The sequence below is a fragment of the Coregonus clupeaformis genome, chromosome 40, assembly GCF_020615455.1.
Source record: "Coregonus clupeaformis isolate EN_2021a chromosome 40, ASM2061545v1, whole genome shotgun sequence".
NCBI lineage: Eukaryota > Metazoa > Chordata > Actinopteri > Salmoniformes > Salmonidae > Coregonus > Coregonus clupeaformis.
Window position 1 is genome coordinate 20,176,424 of NC_059231.1, and position 20,305 is coordinate 20,196,728.

The window sequence follows — 20,305 nt, forward strand, 5'->3', positions numbered from 1 at the left end:
AGACAGACAGGAGCAGCTAATGGATTTACTAAAGGAGGAAGTTATCGTGTCATGCTTTACATTTGGCAGAAGCAATTGAGCCTGGGTAGGGTAGGGCCTGAATGTCGCGGGCATGGGTAGGGCTCAGGCTTAAAATTAATGCCAGTGCAGGGCTCTACTATAAGATCCCTTCTTCCTCTCTGACAATAAGCAGTTTTAACTCGCTATTTGCATTTTAGGTTTGGTCCAACAGAATCGGTCAAATGGACACCGGAACACATTTAGATATTATTTTACTGTTGATGGATTCTGTTAAAATGTAACATGTTTCAAGTTAAACTGTAGTTTGTTTGTATCCTGTTTAGTGAATGATTACTGTGAGTATTAATTGAGTTTAGGCCATGAAACTGTGTGTATGCTAATTTGGAAAGGTTGACCTAATCAGATAAGAGGAAATTTCCTAGGATCAGGGAGCAGGGTCAGGCCCAGGACAATGAAGATGGACGGGGTGTGATTCTGACATCTAGCTAACCAAAGAGAGGACCATGGACATTCCACAGGGGAGAGAAGGGAAACTCATTGGGTTCATAAAATGTATAGCTGGGGAGGTGACACCTACAAGAGGGTGGTGGCCAAAATGAGGGAGGAGTATAAGATGTGTTGTGAACTTTCTAAATGTATGCACTCAGCTGACGGCATCCTTGGTAATAAACACTTGAAACTTCTCTTGCGATTGGCGTCACGAAAAGGATTCACCCTTGAGAGACAGACTTGGTGGGAAGGAGAATCGGTAGTGGAGGTGGCCGGCCTAAAATAAAAAAGGTAAGCTAGTTTCTTACCAATACCTCCTGTGCCCCGTAAGGGCCATCTACCCTTTCTGTTTTATCCCTCAGTCATGTTTTTTTTTTAGGTTGCTGAAAAAAGTATCTGTAGGAGAGTGAAGTTTCAATTTGTTTATGTGAAACCATTGTTGGCGGCAGGGGTACCCAGAAATAGAGTCTGGTCATCATAAGGGTGCAGACTATTGGTAGTAGTTTTGAAATTGGGGGAAGGACTGTGACTAGGACATATCCGAACTGTCTTGCACAGGTCTATAGAAGGTCTCCGGGTGGGGGCCTAGGTGCTCCGGTAAGGGCATTATGGTTGGGTTGTATCATCGTATGGTCTGGGGTGGGAATTCCCAATACAGAGGCTCACCATAATGTGCTGTTGTTCAGGGGGTCGTTCAACGCAGACGGGTCATATTAGGTGATCTATTCGGGTAGGGAGGCATCCCTATCAGAGAATAGATGTGCGGTTGTGCCGTGTTCCCCGCAAAGACAGGGTTCAGGGGATCCTGGAGTGGAGGCTTGTATTTAATATTAGGTTTTCATGGGTGAGAGCTGTATTTAATGCAAGTATCCACAAGTGAATATATATATATACATTTGTAGAAATAACTAGATAAATAATTGGAACATTTGTGAGAAGAAAATAGTAACAAATAAATACAATTCAGAAGTTCCAATTGCTAAGGTAATAGAGTTATTGAGTGATGACCCAAGTATTGTGGAAGGTTTTTCTCTAAAAACGGTACAATATAACCCTACTTTGGGGATTAAAGTAATTTTAGAAGAAGGTGCTACTCCCTATTGGGAAAAATCCAGGGTTCCAATTTATGAGTGGGAGGGGGAAGGGAAACAGTGTGTAGTATTTTCAGCACTCGAAAGGTAAATTTTTTATAAAAACCGGTGGAGACAGGGTAAAAGAGCTTTGTGGTAACATGGCAACTTCACCTGAAAACTCCACAGATCGGTGGGCCCAAGCAATAAAAAAGTTGGGTGAGGATGCTGATGAGGAGTGCAAAAGCATGTATAGGAGTTGTCACCGTAAGTTTCCAGTATTTCCAGATACAGGGAAGGACGTCCCTGAGGATATATTGAGGGAGGTAATTATGGGATGTTTTGCACCAGGGGTGAAAACACGTCGTCAAAAGTGGGCTCCGATGCTGTGGAGCAAATGGTTATCTCTGAAACAAAACACTCTGGTACAGAAACATAACCATGTTACTAAAGAATTAACAGAGGCCAAGAAAAAGCTGGAATGGACTCAAAAAGAGCTAGGAAAGGTGGTTAAGGAGGTTAAAATATTGACTATTGAAATGGAGGACATGCGAAGAGATATGTGGGTGGCAATTGAAGAGCCAGAGAAACCATAAATCTGGAAAGCCTGCCAGGGGTGAAGAAATTGGTTGTTTTAAGTGTGGGAGTACGACACATTGGATAAGAGAGTGTCCCAAATGGACACAAGACAGCCCTAGGGGGGAAGATCAAAGGCTGAGGCCATCTGCCCCAATAGCCATAAAAGGTCAGCTGGTGGAGAAATGTTCCCGTCTAACAACAGGGCAGAAAAAGGCTCTGCTAGGAGCAGCCAGAAGGAGGAAGGATGATTCTGAAGCATAGGGGTGGTTGACCTCTGTGCGTCAGTGGTAATAAAAGGCATTGATGGGTTTTATATGGAAGGTACCGTTGGAGGTCGCGGGACATTTAACTTTCTTATAGATACTGGTGCCGAAATGTCACTGATTTCTTTTAACTCTATCACAGAACATTTTCAATTTGAGGCTGAAGCACCCTATCATGGGATTTCAGGAGTGCAACAAACAGCACGTGTCACTATTCCATTGCCGATTGACTTTGGTTGTGTAACAGTGACAGCAAAATTAAGAGTAGCTCCAGTCAAGGAAGCTATATTGGGTTTAGACATAATGGCTATGTTCCCTGGAGCATGGGTGTTTACACAAGGGAAGATGGAGTACCTACCACGAGTACGACGGGTAGAAGATGCAAAACTTGATTCAAAATGGGATAAATATGACTGTTGGGCAAAATATGGATTCGATTGCGGGTTTTTGAAAGACTGTGAACCAGTGGTTGTGGAGGGGGAGCCTCCTCCCCGACAGAAACAGTACCCCATCCGGAGGTATGCCGAGATAGCTATAGGAGAGGATGTGGCAGTATTGGTGGAGAGAGGAGTTTTGGTGAAACAGGCAAGCTGCTGTAACAGTCCTATGTTTCCTGTAGCGAAGGGTGAAGGATATAGGCTAACAGTTGACCTTAGGGGTGTGAACAATAGAGCAAAAAAAAAGTAGCACCCATAGTAGCTGACCCTTCCACCATTCTGTCTTCCATCCCACCATCTGCTAGCATTTTCTCAGTAATTGATTTGAAGAACGGTTTTTGGGCCGTGCCAATTCACGAGAACTCACAACATTGGTTTGCGTTCATATGCAATGATGAGCAGTATTGTTTTCGCCGTTTGCCAATGGGGTATGCTGCTGCCCCTGCCCTGTTTCACAGCGCTGTTAGGAAAGCTCTGGAGAACTGTCAGTTCACGGGAGGTTCCACTATGATTCAATATGTGGATGATTTGTTAATATGTTCAGATTTTCAGACAGCCCATGAAGAGGATCTTGACATCCTCTTGAGACACCTAACAAAAGTTGGTCTGAAGGCGTCCCGTGAAAAGGCACAAATTGCGCTCCCAGAGGTAACATACATGGGACACATTAAAATCTAAAACACATATGGTTTTCATAGGGGTGTGGGGGATGGGTATGCCGTGGGATGAGAGATGTGATCCAGATCTGAGTAATGGTAAGTATTACCCGCCAGTCAATACTGTCGCACAACATAAGGAGGCAATAGATAAGCTGGTCAGGAAAACGTTAGGAGAGGACTGGGAAAATGGCAGAGAATATCTCACAAACTCAATCATAGATCTAACGGTAAAGCCGGTGACGCAAGTCACTGAGAGTGACAGAGTTAAAGCGGGAGCAATAATTACTGCTGTTACATTGGGGGTAATAACAAAAATAGACTTTTAAGGTTGTGGGAGGTGCTGTTGGAACAGCATGGTATTGGACTATTGATCAAATAAGGCAGGATGGGCAGTGTTGGCAGTTACGGGAGTAGCTCTGGTGACATTGTTAGGACTCCATATAGTAAAAGCTTTGTTGTTGAAACGCATCTATAGTGCGGATCTGCCACAAGAGGAGGTGAAATTGAATCAGGCTTTAGGGTAGCTTTAGGAGGTGAACGCAGTGAGGACGGCTTGGCTGAAAAACATATCTTGTGATGCTGTAGCCCTTGATGGAAGACTGATGAAAAGCATAATGGGGATATTTAGAGCCCTTAGCAGAAAAGCATATCAGTGGGCATAGTGTCCAGGACTAGCAGGAGATTGTGTCAGTCGGGTTCCTCAAGCTGTGTTCAGAGATTTAGTTTATACATGTATCTACATAGAAGCTTATGATAATCAGTAGAATTTAGGATTGTTTTAACTCATGAGTGTTTTTTTTGTGTGTGTTTTTTTCTAGTATTTTCTATTTTCTCTATCTATCAAGTATGTTTCTATTACACTCTCAGGTCTGGAGAAAACCAAGGAAGAAGAAAGTCTACAGCAGGCAGTTGAAATGATTGTTTAGTGATATTAAACAATAAAAAGTGTTTATGGTTTAATAGGGGGGACTGATGGATTCTGTTAAAATGTAACATGTTTCAAGTTAAACTGTAGTTTGTTTGTATCCTGTTTAGTGAATGATTACTGTGAGTATTAATGGAGTTTAGGCCATGAAACTGTGTGTATGCTAATTTGGAAAGGTTGACCTAATCAGATAAGAGGAAATTGCCTAGGATCAGGGAGCAGGGTCAGGCCCAGGACAATGAAGATAGACGGGGTGTGATTCTGACATCTAGCTAACCAAAGAGAGGACCATGGACATTCCACAGGGGAGAGAAGGGAAACTCATTGGGGTCATAAAATGTATAGCTGGGGAGGTGACACCTACAAGAGGGTGGTGACCAAAAGGAGGGAGGAGTATAAGATGTGTTGTGAACTTTCTAAATGTATGCACTCAGTGACGGCATCCTTGGTAATAAACACTTGAAACTTCTCTTGCGATTTTGGTATCAATTCCTTATTGCAAAGAGGTTGCAATAGCATTTTTCTATTTAACAGTGTAATAGACCCTTTTTATGTCTCAACTCCCCAAATGTAAAACAGAGCAGACCATAATAAAACAGGAGTATCAATGTACATGATTGTGGAAAATGTATGCTTAGTTTCCGCTAGCAGCATTTCCGGTAACAGTTTCTGGTAACATGTATGCTGTTATGTGCTAGCAGCTGTCTAGTCTGTGTTTTATAAATGTGCAATGAGGATAAGAAGTCACATTTATATAAGGAATTGGCAACTCGTTCTCATTCTGAGAAATAAGCATCTTCTTATCCAGGTAGGCCACATCTAAACAAAGTGAACAGGCTATGTTGTTCAAACAGTTGGAGATGGACAGGGGGATGTTTTCATAACAGTTCAACTGTTCTACCTTGTTAGCAAGCAAATACATCCAAGGTGGCTAGACTTTGAATATAAAGATTAGCTGGCTACTCACTAGCACGTGGGCTTGTGCTTGAGAGATTGTTTATGAGACCTGTGTTACATTTCTATAATGCCTGATACCAGAAGTTGGTCATTATTAGTGGATGTGCATTGTCCATGGTTCTGGTTAAATTAGTAAAATAAATAAATCATGTTCATAGACAGACTTGACAGCTAGATTAGTAATTATTGCAAAAAAAAGCAGGTTAAACTATTTTTATTTATTGTTTTATTTAACCTTTATTTAACTAGGCAAGTCAGTTAAGAACAAATTCTTATTTACAATGACGGCCTACACCGGCCAAACCCGGACGACGCAGGGCCAATTGTTCGCCGCCCTATGGGACTCCCAATCACGGCCGGTTGTGATACAGCCTGGAATCGAACCAGGGGGTCTGTAGTGACGCCTCAAGCACTGAGATGTAGTGCCTTAGACCGCTGCGCCACTCGGGAGCCCATTTTGATAAAATAATTAAATTATTAGTGGTAGTGGAAGGCTTATATTTAGCATAGATATAATTTTACAAGCCCTGAATTCATTAGATTATTCCTGACTGTTTGAAATGCTAGACAATCTTGTTTCTAAAATTAGCCGCCGATATTGTCGCAACCCCTATTACCAGCCTGTTCAAACTCTCTTTCGTATCGTCTGAGATCCCCAGAGATTGGAAAGCTGCCGCGGTCATCCCCCTCTTCAAAGGGGGTGACACTCTAGATCCAAACTGTTACAGACCTATATCCATCCTGCCCTGACTTTTGAAAGTATTTGAAAGCCAAGTTAACAAACAGATCACCGACCATTTCGAATCCCACCGTACCTTCTCCGCTATGAAATCTGGTTTCCGAGCTGGTCATGGGTGTACCTCAGCCACGCTCAAGGTCCTAAACGATATAATAACCGCGATCGATAAAAGACAGTACTGTGCAGCCGTCTTCATTGACCTGGCCAAGGCTTTTGTCTCTGTCAATCACCGCATTCTTATTGGCAGACTAAATAGCCTTGGTTTCTCAAATGACTGCCTCGCCTGGTTCACCAACTACTTCTCAGATAGAGTTAAATGTGTCAAATCGGAGTGCCTGTTGTCTGGACCTCTGGCAGTCTCTATGGGGGTGCCACAGGGTTAAATTCTCGGGCCGACTCTATTCTCTGTGTATATCAATGATGTCGCTCCTGCTGCTGGTGACTCTCAGATCCACCTCTACGCAGACAACACCATTTTGTATACATCTGGCCCTTCATTGGACACTGTGTTAACAAACCTCCAAACGAGCTTCAATGCCATACAACACTCCTTCCGTGGCCTCCAACTGCTCTTAAACGCTAGTAAAACTAAATGCATGCTCTTCAATCGAACGCTGCTTGCACCCGCCTGCCCGACTAGAATCACTACTCTCGGCGGGTCTGACTTAGAATATGTGGACAACTACAAATACCTAGGTGTCTGGTTAGACCATAAACTCTCCTTCCAGACTCACATTAAGCATCTCCAATACAAAGTTAAATCTAGAATCGGCTTCCTATTTCACAACAAAGCCTCCTTCACTCATGCTGCTAAACATGCCCTCGTAAAACGGACTATCCTACCGATCCTTGACTTCGGCGATGCCATTTACAAAATAGCTTCCAACACTCTACTCAGCAAATTCGATGTAGTCTATCACAGTGCCATCCGTTTTGTCACCAAAGCCCCATATACTACCCACCATTGTGACCTGTACGCTCTCGTTGGCTGGCCCTCACTACATATTTGTCGCCAAACCCACTTGCTCCAGGTCATCTATAAATCACTTCTAGGCAAATCCCCGCCTTATCTTAGCTCATTGACACCATAGCAACACCCACCCGTAGTATGCTTTCCAGCAGGTATATCTCACTGGTCATCCCCAAAGCCAACACCTTCTTTGGTCGCCATTCCTTCCAGTTCTCTGCTGCAAATGACTTGAACAAACTGCAAAAATCTCTGAAGCTGGAGACACTTATCTCCCTCACTATCTTTAAGCATCAGTTGTCATAGCAGCTTACCGATCACTGCACCTGTACACAGCCCATCTGTAATTAGCCCACCCAACTACCTCATCCCCATATTGTTATTTACATTGTTATTTATTTTGCTCATTTGCACCCCAGTATCTCTATTTGCACATCATCTTCTGCACATCTATCACTCCAGTGTTAATACTAAATTATAATTATAATTATTTTGCACTATGGCCTATTTATTGCCTTACCTCCATAACTACATTTGCACACACTGTATATAGATGTTATATTGTGTTATTGACTGTACGTTTTGTTTATTCCATATGTAACTCTGTGTTGTTGTTGTTTTTAACTGCACTGCTTTGCTTTATCTTGGCCAGGTCGCAATTGTAAATGAGAACTTGTTCTCAACTGGCTTACCTGGTTAAATAAAGGTTAAATAAATAAAAGTATTGACCTTTAATTGTGCAACAAAGCTTATTTAGAGAAAACATTTTTTTAAACTATATACATTTATATAGTGAATCGCCCATAAATGTGAAAAAATCAAGATGTGATTTTTAGGCCATATCACCCAGGTCTACCACACTGCTCAGCCCTCCCCTACAGACAGTATTTTTTGTACAACAAAGCATGGCATTGGAATCGTCTTCCTATCTAGCCTGGGTGTGTGTGATCAGGAGTCTGTTATAGCAGACTGCTATAATCTCCTGACTGTTTCTATGCAGAGTAGAACACAGACAGTAGTGTCTTTGACCTAAAATGTATATGAGTCATCATTCTGTCAAACTGTAGATGATATTATTAGTATTCACTCCATATGACTGTAATGTATTCCACTATACATTCCAAAGGCAGTAGTTTGACAGGCGTTCTTCCATTTGATACACAGAAATATGGACTTCTCGTCTCGCTGCAGTGTGGGGGTAAACTGTGGTTTTATCCTTAAAGGAACACATCTGCGCTGATTATCAGTTCCTACCTGCAACATGAGCACCACCGTCTTCACTATGTTCCACTGAGACTTCCGTCCATCCACAATGACTGTGAAGCCTCTTGCTTTACACTTGTCACTGAAGAGAGGAGAGAAGATAGGAGAAAAAAGACATGGTGATTATGTCTACGTGTAATAATGTGTGCTCTTGCTCCATGAATCTGACACCAAGGATCCCAATCTGGCCCTTAAATAAGATATGCAGATGAAGCAAGCATGCCTACAGCAATTTAACCCACAACCTTGGTGCCATGCTCTTACCAACTGAGCCACACAGGACAGTAAAGCCAAGATAAATACTGAACAGAAAGTGTGTGATCATCATGTAGGAGACATAAGCTAACATAGCATGATCCTTCTTAGCATATTATTTTGGTAATCTCTCCTACAGACTAATGTAGCAGAACTAGCTCAATCCAAATAGAATGCTGAGAGGCCAATGAGTGCACAATATTGTTGCTATGCAAGTGCTTTTTCAAAGGCAATGGAGCCACCTATCCTTTGCTCAATGTATACTGAACCAAAAAATAAATGCAACATGCAACAATTTCAAAGATTCTACTGAGTTACAGTTCATATGAGGAAATCAGTCAATTGAAATAAATAAATTAGGCCCTAATCTATGGATTTCACATGACTGGTAATACAGATATGTACAGTGGGGAAAAAAAGTATTTAGTCAGCCACCAATTGTGCAAGTTCTCCCACTTAAAAAGATGAGAGAGGCCTGTCATTTTCATCATATGTACACGTCAACTATGACAGACAAATTGAGAAAAAAAAATCCAGAAAATCACATTGTAGGATTTTTAATGAATTTATTTGCAAATTATGGTGGAAAATAAGTATTTGGTCACCTACAAACAAGCAAGATTTCTGGCTCTCACAGACCTGTAACTTCTTCTTTAAGAGGCTCCTCTGTCCTCCACTCGTTACCTGTATTAATGGCACCTGTTTGAACTTGTTATCAGTATAAAAGACACCTGTCCACAACCTCAAACAGTCACACTCCAAACTCCACTATGGTCAAGACCAAAGAGCTGTCAAAGGACACCAGAAACAAAATTGTAGACCTGCACCAGGCTGGGAAGACTGAATCTGCAATAGGTAAGCAGCTTGGTTTGAAGAAATCAACTGTGGGAGCAATTATTAGGAAATGGAAGACATACAAGACCACTGATAATCTCCCTCGATCTGGGGCTCCACGCAAGATCTCACCCCGTGGGGTCAAAATGATCACAAGAATCCCAGAACCACACGGGGGGACCTAGTGAATGACCTGCAGAGAGCTGGGACCAAAGTAACAAAGCCTAACATCAGTAACACACTACTCCGCCAGGGACTCAAATCCTGCATTGCCAGACCTGTCCCCCTGCTTAAGCCAGTACATGTCCAGGCCCGTCTGAAGTTTGCTAGAGTGCATTTGGATGATCCAGAAGAGGATTGGGAGAATGTCATATGGTCAGATGAAACCAAAATATAACTTTTTTGGTAAAAACTCAACTCATCGTGTTTGGAGGACAAAGAATGCTGAGTTGCCTCCAAAGAACACCATACCTACTGTGAAGCATGGGGGTGGAAACTTCATGCTTTGGGGCTGTTTTTCTGCAAAGGGACCAGGACGACTGATCCGTGTAAAGGAAAGAATGAATGGGGCCATGTATCGTGAGATTTTGAGTGAAAACCTCCTTCCATCAGCAAGGGCATTGAAGATTAAACGTGGCTGGGTCTTTTAGCATGACAATGATCCCAAACACACCCCGGGCAACGAAGGAGTGGCTTCGTAAGAAGCATTTCAAGGTCCTGGAGTGGCCTAGCCAGTCTCCAGATCTCAACCCCATAGAAAATCTTTGGAGGGGAGTTGAAAGTCCGTGTTGCCCAGCGACAGCCCCAAAACATCACTGCTCTAGAGGAGATCTGCATGGAGGAATGGGCCAAAATACCAGCAACAGTGTGTGAAAACCTTGTGAAGACTTACAGAAAACGTTTGACCTGTGTCATTGCCAACAAGGGGTATATAACAAAGTATTGAGAAACTTTTGTTATTGACCAAATACTTATTTTCCACCATAATTTGCAAATAAATTCATAAAAAATCCTACAATGTGATTTTCTGGATTTTTTTTCCTCATTTTGTCTGTCATAGTTGACATGTACCTATGATGAAAATTACAGGCCTCTCTCATCCTTTTAAGTGGGAGAACTTGCACAATTGGTGGCTGACTAAATACTTTTTTGCCCCACTGTATCTGTTGATCACAGATAAAAAATGGGCCTCACAATGGACCTCAGGATCTCGCACTGTATTTTTGTGCATTCAAATTGCCACCGATAAAATACAATTGTGTTTGTTGTCCGCAGCTTATGCCTGCCCATACAATAACCCCTCCGCCACCATGGGGCACTCTGTTCACAACGTTTACATCAGAAAACCGCTCACCAACACGACGCCATACACGTGGTCTGCGGTTGTGGGGCTGGTTAGACGTACTGCCAAATTCTCTAAAACAATGTTGGAGGTGGCTTATGGTAGAGAAATGAACATTAAATTATCTGGCAACAGCTCTGGTGGACATTGCCAATTGCATGCTCCCTCAAAACTTGAGACATCTGTGGCATTGTGTTGTGTGACAAAACTTCACATCTTAGAGAGGCCTGTTATTGTCCCCAGCACAAGGTGCATCTGTGTAACGATCATGCTGTTTAATCAGCTTCTTGATATGCCACACCTGTCAGGTGGATGGATTATCTTGGCAAAGGAGAAATGCTAACTAACAGGGATGCAAACAAATTTGAGCACACAATTTGAGAGAAATAAGCTTTTTGTGCATTTTGAACATTTCGGGAATCTTTTATTTCAGCTCATGAAACATGGGACCAACACTTTATATGTTGCGTTTATATTTTTGTTCAGTGTACAATTAAATTATTTCTAATCAGAAGCCCCAGACACTTACCCAGGCGACTATTTCGGTTTTGCTTAAAAAGGACAAGAATGCCCTAGAATGTGGCTCGTACCGCCCTATAAGCCTCTTGTGCTGCGATTATAATATATTCTCACTAAGGTCCTCTCACACTGTTTAGAGACAGTGATTCCTAATAGAATGAACTCTGACCAAACCAGCTTTATCTCAGGTAGGCAATCTTTCTATAATATGCGCCGGCTATTTAATGTTCTTTATTCTGCCCACTCAACTCCACAGCCAGAGGTCAGAGGTCGTCATCTCTCTGGATGCTAAGAAGGCTTTCGACCGGGTTGAGTGGGAATATCTATTTAAAGTACTAGAGAGATTTGGGTTTGGCCCGTCATTCCTTTCCTGGATTAAGATTTTGTACTCGTCCCCAGTGGCTTCTGTTCGCACCAACAATGTTATTCACACTTTCACGTGTGTATCAAGAATGGTCCACCACCCAAAGGACATCAAGCCAACTTGACACAACTGTGGGACGCATTGGAGTCAACATGGGCCAGCATCCCTGTGAAACGCTTTAACACCTTGTAGAGTCCTTGCCCCGACGAATTGAGGCTGTTCTCAGGGCAAAAGGGGGTGCAACTAAATTTTAGGAAGGTGTTCCTAATATTTTGTACTCTCAGTGTATGTGTCTAGAAATGTATATAAGTCAATGGTGATAATACAGGGTGTGCCAGTAATGGGATCTTACCTGGGGATGTCAAGGAGATAGTCCAACGTGGAGCTGAGCTCCTCCATACTGGTCTGTTCTGTACATAGTGGAATGGTAAGGATTAGCCCACTGCGTCTGTCCTTGCCTCCTGTGAATGTGAAACATCCAGAAAATGAACTCTTATTCACCTTATTCAAATCTATTTTGCAAGAGAGACCTGGTGTATCTACCGTAGTGGGTGTACCCATGAATGTACCAGTCAAATTGCTATGGTCAGAGGTTCCAAGGCCGTTTTACTCCTAATTCTATGGTATCTACAGGCAGAACCAAGTATTCCAAGTACGGCCTGCCAAGAATCATCTATTAAAAGAGGAGTTGCGTCTTGTAAATGCCAAGGACAACGGTAATGATGGTGGGAGCTCTGCCTCTGGATGCATCCCAAATGGTGCCCTATTCCCTTTGTAGTGCACTACTTGGCCGCTGAGACAAAAGTTTGTTGTTTCCTGCAATTCTACATATTTTGTCATGGGGATGCCGTGTTCTTATGCTTTCTGAGTGACTCAAACATTATAACAAAATCAATGGGGGCCCCATGCCATGACATTTGGGGAATTTTTGATTCTCCCTGACTCTCAATTTTTTATTTTGGTGATTGTTAGTTCTCAAAGTTTATCTTATTTAAAAAATATATAGCTCCATTATCTTTTCTACATACTTTCTATGTGGTTTTAGTCATTTAAGTTTACACTGAAAATGCTTTACCATCCCGATAATCGGGGTGGTAAAGCCTTTGTATATATATTGTTTTATTCATCATATTGTTTGGAGTAGCGATAGGGAAACACTGATTACTGTTGTTTGTCCCTCTTGAATAGTCTGAATAAATCTAACATAAATCTAGATATCTGTAAAAAATGTTGAAGTTTTTGCCGAGGAGGTCTTAGTCGCGCAATTTTACATCTAGCTAAGATGTTGGGTGCAGTACTTTTCAAGTGAAAAAATGTGCTTGAAAACTAGTAGTGCACTGCAGACAGTAGGACCTAGTTGCTGCTGTGCTCTCTAATATCTCTCGTTGAATGACAGCAAACACTTCATTGAAGAATCCCGTCCATAGTTCCCACCCCTACTGTTGACCAATCACCGACGAAGGGGCATAGACTTCGGCTACCGAACTACAACTTGCCTCAAGAAAAAACTGTGTGTGCACGAACAGCCGAAAAACAACCTGCCTAACACAAAAACTAACCAAAAGTCACAAGCGCTATGATTTTCCTGAAACAATTATGCGTCTATTTGAGACCTTTACCAGTCTGGAAATAACAACAAAACAATTTTAAACTAGCAGAAGTCTTTATATGACGCTCACTGGCAAATGTTGAAGTATTCAAACATTTATGTCTAAACTATATATTTTTTTAAATTAGAAACTCAATCTCAAGAGCTAACAAAATCAGTGTGAAGTATATAGCGTACAGCAGCTCAATCTAAAACAATGTTCTCTTAGTAGAAAACAAGAAAATAATAGCTATTACCATCAGAACAAATTCCACATTTGTCAATATTTGTGAACTGAACTATTAGCTTTCATTAGACTTCCAGTGTCACAAGTAGAATAAAGATATATTATATTCTAATACCACAAGCCTACGTTTTTTTTGTGTATCTAGTGCTTAGTAAGTCAATGAGAACTTCAACAGTATTCTGAACACTCAGCATCTCTGGAAAGTCCCTCCCTGATGCAGTCCTGGTGCTGTGACCTTCAAATCAGAGTCATCAACATGATGAGAAACCTAATTCTGTCAGCAGCAGGCAGGGCAGAACAACAGGCCATTATCATTCACCTTCATCACAACACACTGCCTGCCAGCGCCAAGAGTAGAAAGGGGTATTTAGCAGCCCACCAAGGACTAGCTACTACACTCCTAGACCAAGGACTACAGTGAGGGAAAAAAGTATTTGATCCCCTGCTGATTTTGTACGTTTGCCCACTGACAAAGAAATGATCTGTCTATAATTTTAATGATAGGTTTATTTGAACAGTGAGAGACAGAATAACAACAAAAAGATCCAGAAAAACGCATGTCAAAAATTTTATAAATTGATTTGCATTTTAATGAGGGAAATAAGTATTTGGCCCCCTCTCAATCAGAAAGATTTCTGGCTCCCAGGTGTCTTTTATACAGGTAACGAGCTGAGATTAGGAGCACACTCTTAAAGGGAGTGCTCCTAATCTCAGCTTGTTACCTGTATAAAAGACACCTGTCCACAAAAGCAATCAATCAATCAGATTCCAAACTCTCCACCATGGCCAAGACCAAAGTGCTCTCCAAGGATGTCAGGGACAAGATTGTAGACCTACACAAGACCGGAATGCGCTACAAGACCATCGCCAAGCAGCTTGGTGAGAAGGTGACAACAGTTGGTGCGATTATTCGCAAATGGAAGAAACACAAAAGAACTGTCAATCTCCCTCGGCCTGGGGCTCCATGCAAGATCTCACCTTGTGGAGTTGCAATGATCATGAGAACAGTAAGGAATCAGCCCAGAACTACACGGGAGGATCTTGTCAATGATCTCAAGGTAGCTGGGACCATAGTCACCAAGAAAACAATTGGTAACACACTACGCTGTGAAGGACTGAAATCCTGTAGCGCCCGCAAGGTCCCCCTGCTCAAGAAAGCACATATACAGGGCCGTCTGAAGTTTGTCAATGAACATCTGAATGATTCAGAGGAGAACTGGGTGAAAGTGTTGTGGTCAGATGAGACCAAAATCGAGCTCTTTGGCATCAACTCGCCGTGTTTGGAGGAGGAGGAGGAATGCTGCCTATGACCCCAAGAACACCATCCCCACCATCAAACATGGAGGTGGAAACATTATGCTTTGGGGGTATTTTTCTGCTAAGGGGACAGGACAACTTCACCGCATCAAAGGGACGATGGACGGGGCCATGTACCGTCAAATCTTGGGTGAGAACCTCCTTCCCTCAGCCAGGGCATTGAAAATGGGTCGTGGATGGGTATTCCAGCATGACAATGACCCAAAACACACGGCCAAGGCAACAAAGGAGTGGCTCAAGAAGAAGCACATTAAGGTCCTGGAGTGGCCTAGCCAGTCTCCAGACCTTAATCCCATAGAAAATCTGTGGAGGGAGCTGAAGGTTCGAGTTGCCAAACGTCAGCCTCGAAACCTTAATGACTTGGAGAAGATCTGCAAAGAGGAGTGGAACAAAATCCCTCCTGAGATGTGTGCAAACCTGGTGGCCAACTACAAGAAACGTCTGACCTCTGTGATTGCCAATAAGGGTTTTGCCACCAAGTACTAAGTCATGTTTTGCAGAGGGGTCAAATACTTATTTCCCTCATTAAAATGCTAATCAATTTATAAAAAAATTTACATGCGTTTTTCTGGATTTTTTTGTTGTTATTCTGTCTCTCACTGTTCAAATAAACCTACCATTAAAATTATAGACTGATCATGTATTTGTCAGTGGGCAAACGTACAAAATCAGCAGGGGATCGAGTGGCGCAGTGGTCTAAGGCACTGCATCGCAGTGCTAGCTGTGCCACTAGAGATCCTGGTTCGTATCCAGGCTCTGTCGTAGCCGGCCGTGACCGGGAGACCCATGGGGCGGTGCACAATTGGCCCAGCGTCGTCCAGGGTAGGGGAGGGAATGGCCGGCAGGGATGTTGGTAGAGCATGGCGTTTGCAACGCCAGGGTAGTGGGTTCGATTCCCACGGGGGGCCAGTATGAAAAAAATTAATAAATAAAAAAACTAACAAACAAAAAAAATATGTATGCACTCACTAACTGTAAGTCGCTCTGGATAAGAGCTAACTAACTGTAAATCCAGAGCGACTTACAGTTAGTGAGTGCATACATTTTTCATACTGGCCCCCCGTGGGAATCGAACCCACAACCCTGGCGTTGCAAGCGCCATGCTCTACCAACTGAGCTACAGGAGACTACTACACTACAATACACTACACTCCCTTCAGAGGCTAGAGAGGGAGGAGGACACATCAATAACACTGCAACTTCAAATGGTTGTGTCCTTGTACAACTATGATGATTAAACAACTTGATGAAAGTGAGAGTTAGATGTGTGGTACACATAAAGTTGACAATCCTGGGATTATATGAGCCTGCATACCTTGAAGTTCATTTTTTAGTCAACTCTACTTCTTTGATAATGCTCACTCTCACTGCTGTACTGTTATTTCACTGACTGGAATTGTTCAATAAGCAGCACAGAAAGTGCTTGGGCCAGCTGCATGAGCTAGGACCAATGCATAATAGTAATACTATAATTACTAGTAGTAATTAGTAGATGTGGTACAACTGTTGGGCTTTTCTATGTAAAGATGATCACTGGTAATGTTACACTTTTACAATGCAGTGAAGGTCATTCCAAGAAGCCATCTCTGTTAACAGTAAACATAAACATCTTTGACTGATTGGAGCATGTTATTACCTGACAAGAAGGCTAGGCGTTTCTTCAGAATGGGCAGTATGTTGGTGGCCTCCATCCTGCCAAGTTCCACCCTTCAGTCTGAAAAGTAAAGATGTAGGTTATAGCAAAGCAGGTGATGCACATAATAATAATTACATGATCACACACACACGCACGCACACATACAACATAGCATATAGTACTGTGATCACTTTGTCAATTAAAAGCCAAATGGTACAATGAAAAGCCAAGATGCTTTACCTTCCTAGAAATCACAGGTACCTCCTTCAAACCTTTCCTTCTGGGCCCATGTTCTGTAATGAGGACACAGAGATAAGAACAAGTCAACCCTATAGATAAGCAGTAATTAGCTCAATATTGACAATCATATTGACAAACGAATCATCCCCTAATGTGGAATCAAGACATAGCGTATTACTTTCTGAGAACAAAACAATCTCCAGGCACTTATGTAGGCTACAGTATCAAGTTATGAAGTAGGAAGAAGGAAGTGTGTAACTGTTCTGTTCTATTCCGTTAGCTTCAAATACACTAATGAACTTAGTTGATTCTGCAAAACAAGCGGTGGGAGGATTACCTATCTGGGCTGTTAACAATAACATGTCTTGTCTTAACTGAACTGAATGATACACAAACCACTGCAGTACATCATCATACCCTTTTGGTCAAATCTGTTCTCAGCACAATTGTTAGACTGCAGAATGATAGATTTACTTGGTTGCTGGCCAAAACAGTGTGGGGAAACATTTGAAACCCATTAGTAGATTGCAATGCAGCAAACTCTGACTTACTGCACAGTACTGAGCCACCTACTGGCATATTATCATAGATGACATGCCAAATGACACCCTATGGGCCCTGGTCAAAAGTAGTGCACTACATAGGGAATAGGGTGCCATTTGGGATGAAGACCTGGTTTACTGTCCCTTCTTCTCTCTAACTTGCATGTAGCCTAGTGTAACTTTGGGTTCATCCAGGCAACAGTTATCAAAGCACTATAACCATTAATAATTAAATAATCTTGTCCTTGTGTCATATAATTGTAGAAAATGTTGGATTTGCTTTTTCCTGGTAAGTTAGTGTCTTTGAGCTATTATATCTAGATCAAATATGTGCATGATGTGTAAAGTGTGTTGACTGCCAGAGGCTACTGTAATTAGCCAAGGGATAATCTCACTCATATTCTCATACTCCAAGAATTTGGAGGTTGTAATTGATGACAATAACAAGGCTACTTATTTTGATAAAAGGCATAATATTGTCAGTTTCAATATTAGACTGCTACCAAATAATTGATAATAGTTTCCCTTGCTTTCAAAGGTAGGCTACAGTAATTCGATATTGATGACATTTTCAATGACATTACCAATGGCCACGACGCATAGGCTAGGTATGAAAGGGGCGTTTATGAGGATAGGCAATACTAGGCATGGTTGAGAATAAACAGACATACATTTTCTTACATTTAGGTTAAATTGCAAGTTTCGATATTAGGCTATGCTAATTTGTAGGCAGATCATTGTAGAATGGTTTTATAGCCAGGCACACAGCTATAGCCACGAGACAAAAGCCCTGAAATCGAATGACCCACCTCCATGGCCTGTTCATCGCTAGAGCTCGTTTCGAAAATTCTATAATGTAAGACCCTCTTCACGATGTATGAAATGTATGATGATATACCTACACATTTGCTCACCCGTGCTGAATAAGAAGCAGCGTTTGTATCACTGTAGCAGTAGCACGAGGTTTTCCCCCCAACAACTGGCTAGTGGCTACACAACCAATGGAAGCAATTATACACTGTTGCAGTAGAGTAGGCTATTGCAGACACAATTACATTGAATCCTGCTCTAACCGTGTTCCCATTATAATCCTTGATAATGATGCATTGTAGCGACTGAAGGGACGATTTCGTTCTTACCTCAGACGAAACAGGACGAAGTATGTACCATTATACGATGCTGAATCAATGTAGTCTGTAGGAGGAGCAGCAGTAGGCAGCTGTTCCTTCTGGAAATCCCACTTTTTATCTGAGTTCCACTGATTTCTTGGACTGTAGCCTACGCGATCACATCTACGTGATCACATCTTTCAAGCCTTTAGACACCGTTAGAAAAATGTTTCTATCATCAAAAGTTACAACTCAGCCATATCGACACTGGATTTGCTATTGAAATATGGTTTGTTTTCAGGGGGCTGGGCTTTTACTACAGAGGCCACTCCCAAACGGACAATACTTGCTCTCTCTGCCCGGTAGGAAGGGATTCAACGTGCCGTTTTCCATTCAAATGAAAAAATTGAAACTTTTTATGATTATGTATAATGACAGTGAGGGTAAAAACATGTTATTGTTTAAAAAGGGAAGATTGCAGTCAAACGGGTATATTTTATATTAGAGGTTTTATAAAGCTTTATAAACGTTATAACATGTTTCTAAATAGTATATACACATGTTATTATTAATTTAGAGGCAGCAGGCTAGGTAACGCTACCCTAAAATGGTTTATAAGGGGTATAGGGCAGGCTATAAACGTACAAGTAGTTTATAAACTGTTAACTAGTCTTGTAAATGTATGGATAGTTTATACAGCTGTAATTAACAGTAGGCCAGGTAATTATAGTCACTATTATAATAATAATAAATGTATTCATTCATGTGTAATTGTGTATTTGTTATTTAGATGCAACTGAGGAAGATAAGAAACACTGACACAAGTAAGTCTGTTCTCTGATAAATGCTGAAAATGTACAGTACCAGTCAAAAGTTTGGACACACCTACTCATTCAAGGGTTTTTCTTTATTTTTACTATTTCCTACATTGTAGAATAATAGTGAAGACATCAAAACTATGAAATAACACATATGGAATCATGTAGTAACCAAAAAAGTGTTAAACAAATCCAAATATATTTTATATTGGAGATTCTTCAAAGTAGCCACCCTTTGCCTTGATGACAGCTTTGCACACTCTTGGCATTCTCTCAACCAGCTCCAAGAGGAATGCTTTTCCAACAGTCTTGGAGGAGTTCCCACATATGCTAAGCACTTGTTGGCTGCTTTTCCTTCACTCTGCGGTCCAACTCATCCCATACCATCTCAATTGGGTTGAGGTCGAGTGATTGTGGAGGCCAGGTCATCTGATGCAGCACTCCATCACTTTCCTTGATCAAATACCCCTTACACAGCTGTCACGAACCGGCTCAAGGAATACTCAAAGTATATATTTATTAACTAAAGTAAACTAAATCAAATAACAATGGTGTGTGTAATCAGTAGTGTAAGTGAGTGTTTGCATGCATAAATGTAATATGGAAAAGTGTTGAGAGGTGCCAAAGCAAACAACCAAAAAGGCCACAAAAATACCACAACCAAAGTCAAAGTATCTGCCTGGAGAGAGTCTCCTCAATGAATGTGGAAGAGGTCCATTTATGCTGGGACACACCCGGCCCAGGTGTTTCCCATGTAGCTGACGACCCTCCCAACTCCGCCCACCGGCATCCTAATAAGGAAACAAGAGCAAAGAGAGAATACGGCAGACAGAGTGGGAGGGTCGTCACACCCCCCCCCCACAAGGACCCCGGACCAACGTACCAGCCCCTGCGTCCCAAACCGACAAATTGTACATGTTCACACCTCCACTTGCCCCACCCATCATCCTCCTCTCCAGACCTCAGCAACCTTTACACAGGAAGCAACCTTTAAGAGGAAAGAAGAACATAAGACTAGGAGGGGACAAACAGGAAAGATAGAACATGACAAAATCAAACAATGTCAGTTTGTTCCATCCGATTTACTGACCAAGATACAGGGAGAAGCCCAACTGGAGAAAGAAG

General features: G+C 41.9%; 1 protein-coding gene and 1 long non-coding RNA gene across 6 annotated transcripts in view; one reads left to right on the plus strand and one right to left on the minus strand.

The window, feature by feature from the left end:
* The window catches only part of LOC121554952 (SEC14 domain and spectrin repeat-containing protein 1), a 62,024-nt gene extending 43,358 nt beyond the window's left edge, over positions 1-18,666 (minus strand). For 2 of the 4 annotated variants that reach the window (XM_041868668.2, XM_041868665.2), the window contains exons 1-5: positions 18,393-18,666; positions 16,712-16,764; positions 16,472-16,549; positions 12,036-12,144; positions 8,361-8,451 (exon numbers count right to left, since the gene is read on the minus strand). In XM_041868668.2, coding sequence (XP_041724602.1) covers positions 8,361-8,451; positions 12,036-12,144; positions 16,472-16,526 — 255 coding nt within the window. In that variant the 5' untranslated portion in view covers positions 16,527-16,549; positions 16,712-16,764; positions 18,393-18,666. Of the gene's footprint in view, positions 1-8,360; positions 8,452-12,035; positions 12,145-16,471; positions 16,550-16,711; positions 16,765-18,155; positions 18,187-18,392 lie in introns of those variants that run through there. The other 2 variants (XM_041868667.1, XM_041868666.1) reach the window with 2 other exon arrangements.
* On the plus strand, positions 683-4,882 carry LOC121554953. Of its 2 annotated transcripts, none has more exons than XR_005997818.1 (3): positions 683-801; positions 3,404-3,507; positions 4,337-4,882. It is a non-coding gene; the product is annotated as an uncharacterized LOC121554953 (long non-coding RNA). The 2 variants fall into 2 exon arrangements; XR_005997819.1 differs by having other exon boundaries at positions 4,386-4,882.
* Positions 18,667-20,305: the final 1,639 nt, after the last annotated feature.